Genomic DNA, 16,702 nt, shown 5'->3' with positions numbered 1-16,702 from the left:
GTCTTGGGGGCCCGTGTTTTCAGTTATTAGCAAAGGAATGTGGCAGTCATGGAAACCACGTTCTAGAAAGACATGGCAGAAAGCCAGAAGTCTGCTGGGGGCACTGTGCCCGCCTCCCTGGTACAGTCCCCGCAGCCCCCGAAGCCCATCCGCTTACAACTGGATCTGTGAATGGCATCTGGCGACAGTGTGACGCTGGTGACAATCACAATGACAGCCATCACGAGATGCTAACATTCGTCACTCACTCACCGTGACCCATCCGCCAAGGTCTTGTATTCTCAGATCGAATCATCTTCAGGATCTCAGGACGCAGGAAGCAGTCCTACTACCCACCCCCTTCCTTTTGATAAACAAGGAGTCAGAGGCCCATGGAAACCGGGCCAACTCGCCTCAGAGCCTGCCCAGGCGGCCACCGCACACACTTCCCTGTCCCCAGTACTCAGGCAGCACAGAGGCCACAAGCTCTCACCCTGCCACCCAGTCTCTGCAAGGCTCCACCCTGCCAGCGGCTTCCCAAGTGTTCTGTGTTCCACAACACAAAGTGATTTCACATCAAAACCTAAAACACACACACGTGCGTACACACACACATGCACACACACGTGAGCACATGTACACACACACAGATGCTTCCTTAAACAACACTTACTCTTATCATGTGTGATGTACTATGATATTTTCTATTCTGTACATTCCATACATCCCAATCCTGTCTTTTTTCATTTAAAAAATTGCTGGTAGTGACTCAGTAATTTGAATTCATGGCCCACCAATGAGTTGCAACCCACACCTTAAACACCAGTGTCATTTCAATATAAACGACCAGACAGTGAAACGAAGCAATATCACTTACTGAACAGGGCTCGACTAGATGAACTGCATCTTTTGTTCTTAAACATGTCTGCCACCTTCGTCCTTTCCTCCCACACCTGTTTCCACCCAAGACCACTTTGTTTGGTGAAAAAACCATCATCTGCCTACTTCAGAAGTTTGTGGCTTCAGCCACTGTTGTAGCAAAATTGTCATTTCAGGAGGAACAGTTTCGAAAGGTGAAGACTTCATGCGTTGTTGCTGAAGTCGCATGTGTGCGTGCGTGTCGACAAATACACCTCTGCAAATATCTTGCTTCCTTATAACAGAGACACCAGAGAACTCCGTCCCCCGTCCGCCCCGTGAGGACACCACGAGAAGACCATCTATGAACCAACCAGAGAGAGGTTCTCACCAGAACCGTGACCTTGGAGCGGCCCGCCTGTGAGGAATAAATCCTACGTTTAGACGCCCCCCAGCCACGGTATTCTTCATTGCAGCCGTGTGCCTGAGGCACGAACAAGCCAATGAGAATTTACTGGTTCAGGACGGAATCACCAGGGGAAGGTCCGGTCACTCATTTGGCAGCAAGCACCTCAGCAACGTGCAAGCCAGGGAATGAGATTGAGGAGAAACGCTAGGGAATCCATCCCAATGTACATGGAACATTCCAGTGTCCTCATGTCGTAACTTATAAGCTAATTCTGTCTGTATAGAAATAAAGTTTTAACATGAAGTCCACATAAAACACATCTCCTGGGACGTTCCCTTGATTACCTGTCATTTAACCTGCCTTTACACCAGACCTTCCCACTTCTTCTGCAGCAGACGGTAATGGCTTTTGTTGATGTCACGCTGGAAGGGTGGCCTCTACCTATGGGGTCTGAGTTCCCACCAGGCAGTCTGGGGGCTCACGGATGTCCTGAGGGGAGTGTAAGGTAAAGGAGAACCCAGGACACAGCGCTGGAGAAAGGGAGGGGTGCTGAGGATGCAGTAAACGAATACACTGTTACTGTCTGTAAGGGAGGAAGAAACTGCATGGCATTGCTTCCATTATTTCTGGAAACTTCTAGAAGTTCACCTCAAGGAAATAAGTGGGGATGCCCATGAAGTTATAAAGTTACATGTCTACAAGGCGGCCAGTGGCGTTTATAAAAGGGCACAGAAAATAAATTTCTAACAGGGAGATCTTTCACAGTAAGTTATGTTTCATAATTACTATGACGTGTGCTGTAGTCAAGGGGTGTGTGTCACTTAAAACGGTGCCATGCAATGTTGTGCTACATAAAAGTATTTTCACAATATGGGGGTTGCCCCATAAAAGCCCCTATCAGTAGGTATTATTTTAATATTCAAGTGTTTTTACTATGACATAGTGCATTCATTCCCTCACTGCTGTTTCTCATATAACATATGCCTATGTGCCTAATATATATATATTTTTAGTTTTAGGTATACAAAACGATGTAATAGTTAGATGTTTATCATTTATATACCTCATACATGTTTGCCTAATATTCTTGATCATTTAATTTGCCTTTTTAAAAAATTTCAATTTGCAATTGACTTCCAGTGCAAATTGGGGTCAGTGTAACAGTTCTCGTAAATGCTGATAAACTCTCCAACTCTTTACAACTGGTTTAAATATGACATCCATGAGAATGAAGAAAAGCCTTTCTTAGAAATAACATCTTCTATAATGAGCCAAAGTCACAAAAAAATTACTGGGAGAGCAACCTAGTTGTAGTGGGTCTGAAGGTCTTCCCGCGGAACTTTTCTTCCTGAAAAAGTGGCTTTTCTTCTTCCATTGTGGTCATTTTGAAGGTACTGCATTAATCCACTTATCACTGACTTGAGGCTCATTTTACAGAAACCTTTTTTATCTTTCTATATTCCACAGCCACTTATCATAAAATTACCTTCATACATTATATTATCTGAGCTTCAGACAGTATTGTGCCCTTAAAATGAAATGGGTACTGTATGGACACAGCTGTGACACTCTTATTTCCAAAAAGTGACTTTATTAATTCGTCTGTCACTAAAGAAAAGTTTAGGTTTTCTAGTCAATGTCAGCTTTCCTTTGGCTTTGACAGAGACTGAGGCCGGCTGAAGAAAAGTTGGTATTCTGAATGGGACTGGAAGCCAACATTACTTCATGGCTTTATGACCTAACTGATACCAAGCTTAGATGTCCTGCAGGATTCTGGGAATGCTAATTACTCATCCCACTCTCATAGCATTAACACCAGTCTACAGCGCTTTTAGTTTTAATTTGGTGCAGGAGAAATATAAATTTGAGACTTGAAGAGCCTTTAGTTTAAAACCCATCTAGTTTAACCCCCTCAATTTAGAGATGAGGAAATTGGAGAACTAAATGTCTAAAATTATGGTCTTTGCTCTTGATTCATTCTGATAACAATGGGACTGTAACTCAGACTCCCCCATCCTTCTTCCCTTTCTTTTTTTTAACCTCTTTATTAATTACCCTTTCATACACTGGTTCTCTGGCCTGTGAATATCTTACAGTCACCTAGGGACTTCTAAAGATGGCAAACTCACACCTGCTTCAGAAGAGTGACATTAGAATGCTCCCTGGTGACATGCTCCCTGGAGACACTAATTAAAGTGACTGGCATTGGCACCGACTGTTTCCATGAGTGGGCTAACAGACCCCTGGAACCAGGGTGTACCCTTCCTGATGGGCTCCCGCTGAGTTGGGGCTGCACCAATGGCCACTGCCCACTCCACTGTCCTGCACCACTGGGGGGCTAATGCAGGAAACTAGGCAACACCTGAGATCTCCTTCGAGCCAAGCATCCCTAAACACTCGCATTTCTTTCTTTCCAAAGCCTCAACAATCTGACTGTTCCTTCTCATTCTTATAATCACCAAACTCAACTCATGACCAGACTGTAGCAACAGCTCACTAAGTACTTTCTGTATTGGAACACTAGCGTGTTTCCTCAAAAAAAGTTAAAAATTCAATTACCACATGATCCAGCAAGTCCACTCCTAGGTGTAGAACCGAAAGAATTAAAGCGGGTCTCAAAGAGATATTGTGTTTCCCCCAAAATAAGACAGGGTCTTATATTAACGTTTGCTCCAAAAGGACGCACTAGGGCTTATTTTCAGGGGATGTCATCCTGAAAAATCTTGCGACAGCTTATTTTCTGGTTAGGTCTTATTTTCGGGGAAACACGATACTTGTGTGCTCATGTTCACAGCAGCATTATGCATAATAGCCAAGAGGTGCAAACAAGCCAAGTCCATCAACCGACGACTGGATGAACAGAATGTGTCTATCCAGGCAATGGAATATTATGCAGCCTTTAAAAAGAAGGAAATCCTGCCACATGCTAGAACATGGACGAAGCCCAGGGACAGTATGCTGAGAAATAAGCTAGTCACAGAAGGACAGATACCGCATGACCCCACTCATGCGAAGAACCTCAAATAGTCAAATTCATAGAAGCAGAGAGCAGAACAGTGGTCGCCAGAGGCGGGGACATGTTGTTAAACGGGCAGAGGTTCAGTTTGGGAAGGTGAAGAGGTCCATGGATGGACGGTGGTGACGGTTGCACAACAAAGGAAATGTGCTTGAAGCCACCGAGTTGTGCACTCAAAGGCGATCAGAAGAGGAAGTTTCATGTCACGAATATTTTACCACAAAACAAAAGCACTTTCCCTCTGAACAATCCAGCCTGCAGGGTGCCCCACATGCCACGTTCTGACCCCCTCCACCCAGGCTCAGCTCGTCTCGTGTGACTGTGGTCTGGGGCTCCGTACTGAGGACCCCATGACCTCAGCTTTGTGCCCTGCTGCGGTGCCCTAGGCTCTTCCTGTCGTGACTTCCCCAGAAAGGACAGCGGGCGGGTGAGCGGGCGGTGATGCCCCTGTGCACGCTGTCCCAAGACCCTTCAGGGTGGGTGTGTCAGGCTCACATCTCCGCAGCCACAGATACGGCTCAGAGACCACGGTCCTCTTGGACTGTCAGAGAACCGGCATTGCAGGCGCAGTTGTGATATTTTTCCACCGCAGCACAAAATGCAGACAGGCTACTTCTGTCCCAGTGAAACGGTCCTCCCGTGGAGGCTTTCAGACTTGCTCTCCAGTGGGGACCAAGACAAAGCTTTACAGAGTGAACCCAGGACTTGTACGCACTCATTCCAGTGAGGCAGCTGGTACATCTTTCTAGTAAGAAGTAAAAACCACATCATTTGCCCATTTCCATGTTAAAAAAAGGCTTGTTTAGGATGGCAAGTTAAAAGTAAATTTCTAACTCGATCGTAGTGGATGATATACTGCCATTCTTTTACAGCTGTACCTGATTGCATAATTTTAAACTGCAAAGCAAACTTTCTGTTTCTAATTTTCTTTTTAAAAACTTGCAGCTTTATGTAAGTGGAGTCCTTTGATTTTCAGTTTTATTCTTTAAGCCAATCAAGTGGACAACAGACTTATTGGCTAAAAATCTGAAGTAAATGAGGAAAAATTCGAATTGAAATATAAATTGACATAGGGACATCACACAGCCCTAAGTGTTATGCCAGTTGTGGCCCTCGGTGGCCTGAGAAGGGACTGGGACTGCTTTAGGCAAATGAGTGACCCCATCAGGACCCGGCACAGAAGCCAGGCCCACAGGCCGCGTGTGTCCTCTCACTTCCTCTTACACGTTGGGTTTATTCAACACTTTCCATCTCTAACAGAAGACGTGCCTCTTTTACATAAGCGTCAAATAACGATGGCCATGTGTGGCAGGCACCAGCTTTACCATCAGTGCCAGCCGTGGACTAAAATTCCCATGTGCTCTCACTAGACTGGGGAAAGGGCTAGTCGTCCGGTTTCCTGAAACACTGCAAATAACGGAGCTTCCACTTCCTAGACGTGCTCAGAGCACATTTAGTCACGAAGGGAAAAGCGGAGGCACCGTTCTACCCGTGGACAGGCGTCGATATGGTGACAACCGCCGGAATCATCAGTCCAGGATGACCGAGCAACTGTGCCCCTGAAACCACCATAACATCATGTACATGCTATTTTAAAAATACACATTTTACTTGGTCTCACCAGGACCCTGTACAGTCAAACATGCTTAAGACACTTTAGTGGAAAGGTTCGCTGGTTGCACAGGTGCACACAGTGTCCGCCTGAGCGTGTGTGGTGCCAACCAACGTGTGTGGTGACACCCGAGCGTGTGTGGTGACGCCCGAGCGTGTGGTGACGCCCGAGCGTGTGGTGACGCCCGAGCGTGTGGTGACGCCCGAGTGTGTGGTGACGCCCGAGCGTGTGGTGACGCCCGAGTGTGTGGTGACGCCCGAGCGTGTGGTGCCGTCGACGTGTGTGGTGACGCCCGAGCGTGTGGTGACGCCCGAGTGTGTGGTGACGCCCGAGCGTGTGGTGACGCCCGAGCGTGTGGTGCCGGCCGACGTGTGTGGTGCCGCCAATGTGTGTGGTGACGCCCGAGCGTGTGGTGACGCCCGAGCGTGTGGTGACGCCCGAGCGTGTGGTGCCGGCCGACGTGTGTGGTGACGCCCGAGCCCGTGATGCCGGCGGACGTGCGCGCTGAGCGCCCTACCTAGATCCTCCTCCTCCGGCTCTGGGAAGCTGATGCCCGGCTGGACCAGGTCCCCGCCGTCTTCCTCTGCAAAGAGAGAAACAAAGACACTGTTTAATCTGTGTCCGGCGAGACTGAGTTACACACAGCACATCGTCCACACTTCGCCATGGACAGTCAAACATGAGATGCGTTCACACTCATTCGTGTCACTGCTCAGAGCTGCACTTCGTGCCGAAACCCCAGGGACAACCATGTCTTGTGTGAGCAGCACTCTGACCGCCCGTGTCTGCAGCGGCTCAGGCTGTGGCCAAGCGACTCTAAGCTCCACCTGTGGTTTCTCTTCAGGTTTATGAGGCTATCACATCAGAAGAGACTAGGGAAGGCCGGACGCTGTCACCTCCCCGCTCCCTCCCGCTGGTTGAGCCCAGCCCTGCCCAGCGCTGTCCAGAAAGCGCCCACCAGCTGGGACCTCCTTCCCAACAGCCAAAACCTGCAGGTCTATGTTAACGCATAACAGTTCATGTGCACTCGATTTTGCCCCAAACACAAGTCTCCTTCCTCCTCTTGGGACAACACTTGAGGTCACCGGCATTGAGCGACATCAGTGTGTGGCATGCTGGTGTGGGGGCTGCCTAGCACTGTCCCTCCCCTCCCAGATGGGTCGGCAGAGGCCAATGAGGTGAAGGGACCTGTTGTTTGTCCCCTAGTCCCTGGGGGCTAGACTAGAGATGTGCAGCCTCCACCTGCACTGTGCCCTGCAGATGTGACCTGGGCTGTGGGCACTGATACCCCACCCAGGACGGAACGTGAGGGGTGCCAGTCCTCCCGGAGATGGGGTGTCACTACATACATGACACATACGTCGCCATTTGGCATTGTTCCATAAATACCAAGAGAATTACAAACAGCCTCTACACATGCATCTGAGCAGGCGTCCCGCATTTCCGAGTAGGCTTTGAGGGAAATATGCCACATTTATGTCCTGCTGGTCACCACCAACCCAGTGAGGCACGTCAGTGTTGGAGAGCACGTTAGTGCATCGTGAGGAGACCCACTCCCACTGTTACCACCGTGGGCTCAGCAGCTGTGCGTGTGTCCTTTTCAGAAAGTTTGCAGGACGTCAAGAAAGGAGGATGTTTAGCTGTGGAAGAAGCTGCAGTGCCTCATGACATCTGCAGTCAAATCCCATTTTGTGGGCTCCCTCATCAGTGCTTTAAAAATACTTAGTTTTAGACATTGTAAGTATGTACGCCACGCTCACCTCACGTGTCATGCGTGAATGAGCTGAGTATTTCACAGACCAGCTGCGCCCTGGGTGCCCACCTGGCTGGGGCGTGGGGCACACACTTCCAGTCATGTGTCCCACTCATGAGCGCAGAGAGCACGGCACGAGGCCCAGGGGGGCGTGTTCTCGATTATTTAGAAATGTCCCTGCACTGTGACGCAGTGCTAATGAAGTGGGTTGCCATGGAGACCACAGTCGTCCCGTGGTCAGCATAATTAACTGAAAACAGTGAGTTGGGTCAGAATGGAATTAGGAGACAAAAATCACACACGAGTCCTCACTTTCACACCTTGCTTGTCCTTGGCGCTTTCATGGAATGAGCTGGCACGACGAGGCAGCATGACATTGTGGATTCCGGGGCTGAGTGTGCAGCTCGCAAGCACGCCCGCACTAAAGAGGCCAGAGGACAGCAGCTCACACTCAGTGTGCAAAGCTGTGCATGCAGTTGTGTGTTACGGGGGACGCCTGCATGGCGCTAGAACGCACTCCAAGGACAGCATGTGTGTCTGTGGAGGCCGGGCCCGAGTTTACAGGCAGAAGTGATGACCTCTGATTTGTCCTTTGTCACCTCAACGTGAGGCCTGGAGGCAGCATCAGTCAGGCTGCAGCAGCGAGATGTGCGTGAGGCGCCTCAATGCTGCTGGGACGTAAGGACACTGATCTGCCATCGAGGCAACATGACACGGTGCACTTGTGAGCTCGACTGCAGCCCTCACACAGGGGCCATCCCGCTCCCCGCTCCTGTTTACCAGGCTGAGGTTAACTGTGAAAACATAATGACGGGCGCCAGCGTCATTCCACAGGAATACGGTGTTGCTGCCTTCACGAGTCTCGGGACCGGCCGTACAGTGCTAGGAGCCGGGGCACCTGGTACTTCCTCTCTGTCAGTCTCACAGTCTGGCCCAGTGGTTGCAGCAGCAGCATTTTCCAATGAGGAAACCGAGGACCATAGAGGCTGAGTACATCCCGTGAGGACACATAGCCACAGGAGGCCTGGCTGGTGCCACTGTCTCTCTCCACAAGACTGTGACGCTCCCACTGTGATCATGGTGTCTTACTTATGGAGATTCTGCACCGAGCTTCCTGGATCGGGCTTTCTTGGACTGATAAAAGGAATGACTGAACCCCATGAGGAAAGAGGCAGAAGCCATGAGAGCAATGATTTTGGGCAGGTGAGCGACAGGGTCAGGTGGTCCCGAGGAAGACTACCTTCCAAGAGGAAACCCAACTTTCATGAAACTCAGCGGATGTTTTTCTTCTGGTTAGAAGGCAGGCCTGTGTGTCAGGGCCCATCTGAGGAGAGGGTGCGGGGCTGTGTCCCTTCTGAGACAGGCTCGGGTGGGACCCACAGCTCATTCCTGTCTCGGCTGCACAGCATACCTCTGAACCCCCAGGGCTTGTCGTGTGCCTCGCTGACACACACAAGAGCTACTGAACACCTGAGACCAGCTGGGTTTACTGAGTCGAATTTGGATGAGTGAGTCACCACATCTATCTGTGGACATGAGAGACACTTAACATACCAGGAGGTGGCCCTGCTGGGACAGACATGACAACTGTGGCTACAAGAAGCAACAGCGAGGCCTGGAAGATGAGACGATGCCGCTTTGGTGAGGCTGCAGACAAAAGCCACCGTCCTCCACAGGGAGCGTGCCACGGCTCGGGGACACACGTGATGTCAGCAGCTGCGTGAGGCTGGGCTTCAGCACACTGGACTCACGGGGCCGAAGGACCCCCTCCCGGGGATATTTCCACCGAGAAGGGACCTGTCATGGGCGTCACTGCTCATTCCAACTACCGAGGTGCTGCCGGTGACCTGAGGGGATGGAGATTTTCAAGCCCGAGACTCAGAGGCAGTGTAACAGATGGCGAGAGACAGAGCCGGGTCTGAAATGTCAGCCACGCACCACGCGAGACTTCATCACCTCTCGGGCCTGGTCCTCACCCTAAAGGTGGAGGTAATGCTTTCCTTCCAGCGGCTGAGCACCTGTCTTCCTCTCTCCACTGGATATAACTCGCAGGACCAGTGGTGTCTAAGCTGCTTGCGTTTCAATCCTGGAAAGTCAGGACCGGCACCAAGCCCCCCGACAGCCCTGCCTGGCCTGCTCCCGGTGTGCTCCTGGGCGATGCCTGACCTTGGCTGACCTTGCAGTGAGTGAGGCGTGTGAGAATCTGGGCACACGTCTGCACATAGTCCTGTCACTGTGACTCACTTCTGTCCCAGCCGCTCCACAGTTAGGCAGGAATAGCCGACATAGCACAATGGCCTCGGGAGGTCACATAACTTCCCTGAGGCCACATCTGGGACAGCCACTGGCTCTGAGCTCAGAAGCTCCCTTCCTTTTGGTTTCTGAAGAGGACAGCCACTTCCTTTCATTGATGGGATGATGTGCTTTCATCTGATGGGAGTGGAATCTGAGGCTTCTGCTATGAAATCAAGGTTTCAAAATCTGACCGACATCACCAAGGACTATATCTCGCATCCACCTGTGCCCGTGTGTCCTTGGGCTCCCGATGGGCCATGTCCCACTGTCTGTTCCATTCCCTTCCGTTCTAGCCCAGGGGACCATTCAGGCTCGCAGAAGCATTTCTCAAACCGCCGGGCACCTTGTACCTGCCTTTTCACCAGGTTCTGCGTTGTCTGAGGCACCTGGTCTACCTGCACCCTTCAGGTACATGCACACCTTGGGCTCTGCTCAGCTGGCCTCTGCCCTCCCTCATAGCTGCCCTTGAACCTGGTATTGTCTCCTGTCTGGGTGAGACGGCAGTGGGCGGTGGGGTCAAGTCACAAATTTTACCTGTAAAAACATGTCCCTGCCGTGTGACTGTGTCAAGAATCCGCTTCTCCTGCACAGAAAAGAGTCACGAGTGGTGTTAGTGTGGGCAGGACGACAGCAGCCACAGTGGCAGTGCCAGGCTGCAGGCAGGCGTGACAGGTGCCAGTGACTTCTGGGACACGCTTAGAGACACTTGGTGAAGTCAGTTTCGGAGAGAGTGCTGCACAGAGTTTGGCGACCTGACAGTCTGCCCAGCTTCTGGGTTCTTTTCATTCTTTCAAAGTTTACTTCTAAAGAAAGCATCTCGAGTCTACATTTCAGCCATTTCCCTAATGACAGGATTTGAAGGCTGCTGCGATTAAGGATTCATTTCTGCTCCGTGAAGACAAAGACCATGATTAGCTCTAAGGCTGCTTCCTCTTCCGTTTCATTCCCAGCTGCACCGCCAGCCCACACGCGGCCCCTGCGGTAATGACTACTAACGGCTTTTCTCTGAAAGCCACACAAGTGCTCATAATTTTATTTTCGACCGAGGAACAAGTGTCAGCAGAAGCTGGCCCTGATGTCTGCAGAATTTTCACTAACACTTAAATGTCACTTAAATCAGACAAAGAGAAAAACTCAGAGTCACTAATGATGCAACCCCACTCCACCAGGAAAGACAACAAATGGCTCCTGAAACAGGCGGCAGCTCCTAGTCGGGAGAGCAGGCACTGGCTCTCAGGCCACAGGACACGTGTGTGAACACCCCACCTCTCGGTTCCAAGCTTTGAGGGTCTCACCGAGTGATGTGAGCCAGCACCGCGCATTCAGATAAATCACAAAGTCCTCTTCAGGGAACCCAGGCATAGCTAAGCAACACTCACTCAGTTCTGAATTTCTCTGGACTCAGAAAAAAGACAAAAAGCTGACGCAAAAAGCACTGTTTCTTATTTAAATATCTGAAAGCTTCAAGATGAAATTGTGTCTGCTGTTAAACTTGAATATTATTCACTTCAAAAGTGACATGAATTATATTTTACATAATGTTTTAAATCTAAATTCCAAGCAAGTAGTGTTAAAGCTGTTAAACGACCATCTGTATTCAATAGGTTTTACACCGAAGTTCCCTTGAACTTTGTCCATCGTGTTTAAACTGGAAATGCTATTTTAAAGACAGAGCAAAGGGCATTTTACAAAGCTAAGAAAACCGTGGCCGGGGTATTTGGTGTTATCGCTTCCCACCTACGACGTCAAACAGGAGCCCCAGAGGGCAAAGTGGACAGAGGGAACCCAAACACGGTCCTCTCTCTGACGGCCAGTCACATCGGCTGTGTTAAGTCCGCCGTACAGCGGCTGGAGAACATGTTAGCTGAATTTGAATCTCTCATAACACAGGAGGATAGTGTTTTAGTACATCAACGCAATATCCATTGTTCATCGGAAGTCCTGGCTTGGCCGGTTGGGGGTGGAGCTGCGTCAGTTCACGTCACAGCTCAGAGGTGGGTCACTTGCTGTGTCTCCACCACCCCAGCAGAATGAACAAAGGAGTTTATTAAAGCCCTTCAGTCCACTCTCTCCCCCTTCAATGAAAACCCGGAGACCTGAGCACCCACCCACCTGGGAGCCCACAGTGGCTGCCAGGCCTCCTCGGGCAGGCGCCCTGGGAATCACTGACTTTGCTTGTTCTGTTTCCTCTCATACCTCTGCTTCCTGGAGAGGGGTTGTCCTGGTTTTAACATGAAACACACACACACACACACACACACACACACACACGGTCAACTTTTAAACACTCTTAAATTCCTTATTTGACCTACTGTTTTAATTTCCCACACCGACCTCTGCCTCTCTGTCCCACGTGGAGCTCCCACTTGGCAGGAGTAACGAAAGCTCTAGCTACTACTGTGCCCTTTCCTGGATTTTGTGCAATTACTTCAGGGTAGGTAGTGACACTCCATTTTTTCTTTCCTTAAAAAAACTGGCAAGCCTTGACTTTCAAATATCCAGTTAAAGTGGAATGGTTAAATAATTATGGTACAATCATAGCAGAGAATGTTAGAAGCTTAAGTGTTCTAGAAACTCCCAATGTAACGCTAAGGGAGAAAAGCCAAATGCAAATGCTGTACATTATGATCCTGGTTTTGCTCTGAGAAAATACGGGCGGCAATTTACCAAGATGCTAAGAGCACGTGGCCCCACCTGGAGGCATCAAGAGTACCTTTTCTTTTCTCTTTAAATACTCTGCACTTTCCAGATTGTCTTCAACCAGCCTGCATCTGTTTTATACAAAAGGAATTACAGCACACGTGCTGTTCAGTCTTCAGTAAAGACAAGATCCGACTTTTCCTCTTCACCGTAATTCGGTGGCCAGAATGGAGATGGATGGCGGTGACGTGTGGCCCCACCTTCCTTAGTCAAGGCCAGTGCCCACGTCCTGCCCCCTGGTTGCCGTAAACAGCGGCAGAGTTAAGCTTCAGAAAGAAGCTTGGACGAGTGAGCTGCCCACCTGTGCAGCCAGTGCCTGAGTGCCCTCTTGGCGTGGACGCGGCGTGAGGGACTTGTGAGCACTGAGGGGAGGATGGTGCCATCCCCACGCTCCACTGCGTGCATCCTGCTTCCTCTGTCCTCTGACTAGCAGCTCACTGGTCCCCACCAGCTGCTCAGAGGTCAGCGTGGACTGTCCTCTGGGGCCCGTGATCCAGGCCCTACTTATGCTTCCCTGGGTTCTCTTTCTGTTCCACCTGTCACACACGCAGGGCTTCTCGGGCATCTAAAGAGGCAACTTTTGAGGCCAACTCTGAGAACTGTCACATGTGGGTTCCTTACAGAAACGGAAGTAGTTGCAAAAGTTAAGAGCAGAGTCCATCGGGTCAGTGAGGTCCCATCAAGGGTCTTCCCGGGACCTCCCGCAGGAGGAGGGTGTGTGTGAGCGGTAGCTAGGAGACCACGCGCCCATGTCCCCTCACCCACCCTGAGCCTAAACCAGGTTCCCCAGCCCATGCTCAGCCCTTTTGTTGCTGTGTCTGGTCACTGAGTCACTGACCACAATGACCTCAGAGACAGGAGTCTCACTATCTGAGTAGTTCAGATGAATCGTTATTATATCCATTTTGCAAATGAGGAAAGTGAGCTTCAGAGACGTATGTAATTCACCTGAAATCCTGTGACTTCTCACGGAAGTGCTAAGATTAGAAGCTGGGCCCTGAATCCCTCCCCAGCCCACATCCTCCAGTGCTGCCGTCGCCTCTCACTGCCCATCTGTCTGCCGGGACCGGCGGCCACCAGTGGCTCAGGCTGGGTAGCTGCTTAGGACCCGTTGCTGGACGGACAGGTAGTGGGGACATAACCTGTGTCCTCGGCACCTCTTTACGTGGCTCTCAACCCTTTCTTAGCAGTCCGAAGGCCCACTCTCCTCTTCCAGGTCTTCTTGAAAACACTTCTTTTCCGGCATTAAAAATCTGGGCTCAGAAAAGATGCGCAGAACTCAGTCAGACTGAAGTGCAAATGGATCCACCGCTGCCAATTCCAGGAACCGCGTGTGCACACTGACGGGAGGGGCATGTGGGAGGGGCCCCAGCTGTCCACTGGCCACACTGGGCTCATCCGGAGTCCCAAGGACCCCTGCCTGAGGAGCTGCACAGCTCTGACTGTGTCACGGACTCGTCTTAGGCTATTCAAATTCCTTCTTAAAATATTATGCAAAAGATAATACCGTCACATTCCCTGTTCACTGAACCCAGCATTTCCTGGAAGCAGAAGGTGGCAGAGATTCCGCGAGTGAGGCAGGGTTCCCGGCTCTCTGCCCATCCCCTAACCCCCTAGTCGTGTGCAAATGACACTGCCGCTCAGCACCTACTGACATTCCACCAGCGACTCAAGTCAACAGACCTTGATGACGGACACTGAGTTTTGAGGGCAGGGATACATGCTAGGGACGCAGAGTGTGGCAGGAAAATGAGAGAAAAACAAGTGATTGCTGTATAGTGACGTAGTTCAGGAACAGACATGTGCGCCAGTGAGGAAGTTATGTTGCTCTGCGGATGGGGATCATTTAAAAATCACACCTTTAACTCTTTTTAAAATTTATTATCTTCAGTTGTTGCACAGACTTAACACAATTGTGTATAAAATTCGTTATATAAATTTATATATTGAAACACTTCATAGCCAAAATAGTTTATTCTTATTTTCTAAAAGAAAACAATTTCAAAAATTTGATTTGTGGTTGGTCGTTTCTGACCCTGAACTTCTGTAAACGCCCACTTTCAGTCCTATGAGCCATCAACCTGAATTTGATCCATAGCCCCCAGCTTAGCTATTACTCACGTATCCACTTTGGATGTTAATATCAGGAATAACATTTGTTAAAAATGACAGACAAAACTAGCTACCTATTATTCATCGACAAATCATGCCTAAGGCATCATTTATTTATTTTGTTTTGTAAATACATCACACATCAAGTTTCATCGCGGGAAACAAAGTCAGTACAAGGTGTCATGGCAGCACCTGGACTGCAATTCATTTTCCAAGCCCTCGGATTCCAGGTCAATTTGCTTTAACCAGTTACGTGGGCCCTGACGTGAGACGTGACTGAGACATGACTGACGTGGCTGCATGCTGTGCTGGCGTGGCAGCCCCAATAGTTTCCTTCTACCCAGCTGGCTGGTTTGTGGGTCACCCAGAGACATGGGGCGGGGGGTCTCTGGTGCTCCCGTCTGTTAGTGCGTCCTGAGAGCAGAGTTGCACAGATGCACATGCTTAACGCCATGTTTGGGACACAAACGCACGGCTCTTTCATGCCAGGCTCACTGGCCGCACATCTGCCTTCAGGTGGGTATGTTTTCTGTAATGAAAACCCTGCACCTTCATCCCATGTGGCCTGAAGCTGTCACCTGGGGCTGGGAAGAGCAAGGCCTAGATGACTGGTGCTGCTGTGGCCCCACGTGGCTGCGAAGCCTGTGCCTGCCCCGCACTTCCCTCCTGGGCTCGGGTGGTGCTGGGCAGACAGCCTTCCAGCCAGCGTCCTCGCTCTCACACTGCCTGGGACATGGCGGCCCCCACGCAGGTCCCGGTGCGGCCGCCTCACTGAGTCAGAGGCCACGAGGCGGCACGGCACAGGCGGCCTCCAGGACCCCCCCGCCCCCGTGGTCCGGGCCCCCCACAGTCCCCAGCACCTGTGAGCACAGGGACCCCACGGCCTCCCACCTGTCACAGCATGAAAGCTGACATGCTCAGATCCAGGCAGAAGCACATTCTAGTTTCTATGATTTGGGCAACTAACGTGAGCCTCAGTTCCCTCATCTGTGAATGGGGGTATTTTGAAGATGAGGTGAGAAAAGCCCACAGGAAGCCCTTTAGCAGCATGTGTGGCACTAACACCCTCAGCCTGTTTCCTTCTCTGCCTGACGCCTCCATGGAGAGTCACACAGGTCTCAGAAGACGCAGCCCCTCAGCCCCCCGAGCGGCCCGGGAGGTGCTGGCCCGAGCGCAGCCTGGGACACAGCGGCTGAGACAGACGCACACAGGAGAGTCTGGGGTCCTGAGGCCAACGGCATTCACCTGATCTCCATGACCGTCCTGTGCCTCCGTCTGTCCGGTGGCTCAGCACCTGCCTCGGGGGCCCAACAAGCACCTGGGGGCTGCCAGCGCCACCAGGCCAGCAGGCACCACCCCTTCCAGACCCACTGTCTGCACATGACGATGCCCACTGCTTGGACACGAGCTGAGTGTGCTGCTCTGCGTCTCTTTCCCGCCAGCAGTGTCACACTCACAGCTCCACAGGGGGCTTCCAGGAACTGGAAGGTGCATGGCTGCTTCTAAAAGCATTGTTGCATTTGAATGATAGACACGTCCTCCGGGCTCTAAGCTGCTTTTAAAGTGTACAGCAGGTCTGGCTAGTCAATCCAATTTGAATTACACTAAACAGCTTATGGTAATTTTCTGGCAAGACGAGAGAAAAGGAAGACAGAAATACACGTTGTAACAGAAAAATGACAGGGCAGCTGCACTGAAATCACCCCCATTTTCCAAGCTCATTTTGGAAGTTTCCTGTTAAGTTCTCTTCGTCTGTATCCACAGAATTCTCCACAGCTCTGTAACAGAGGCCGTGGAGACACCTGATGTTAACTGGTAATTTTCACCCTCAATTATTCTTTCTCATCAGAATTTAAGATAAAATCTTGTTATTGGCATTGCAGCCATGATGGCAAATAAACTTCCAACAAGGCCGACCGACATGAGAATGAGAGATGGGCAGACGTCGGGAGGAAGCCATGATGAATT

The 16,702-nt window shown here is 50.6% G+C and overlaps 1 protein-coding gene across 6 annotated transcripts in view; it reads right to left on the bottom strand.

Annotated features, from left to right (window-relative positions):
* DLGAP2 (DLG associated protein 2) overlaps positions 1 to 16,702 on the bottom strand; it is a 442,191-nt gene that overhangs the window by 81,066 nt on the left and 344,423 nt on the right. For all 6 annotated transcript variants that reach the window (XM_074329259.1, XM_074329261.1, XM_074329258.1 and 3 more), the window contains one exon: positions 6,392 to 6,457. In XM_074329259.1, the coding sequence (XP_074185360.1) occupies positions 6,392 to 6,457 (66 nt within the window). The remainder of the gene's footprint in view (positions 1 to 6,391; positions 6,458 to 16,702) is intronic.

This window comes from Rhinolophus sinicus, linkage group LG04 (genome assembly GCF_036562045.2).
Source record: "Rhinolophus sinicus isolate RSC01 linkage group LG04, ASM3656204v1, whole genome shotgun sequence".
Taxonomy (NCBI): domain Eukaryota; kingdom Metazoa; phylum Chordata; class Mammalia; order Chiroptera; family Rhinolophidae; genus Rhinolophus; species Rhinolophus sinicus.
Note: the sequence above shows the minus strand (reverse complement) of the source record. Positions and strands in the feature narration are given on the sequence as shown.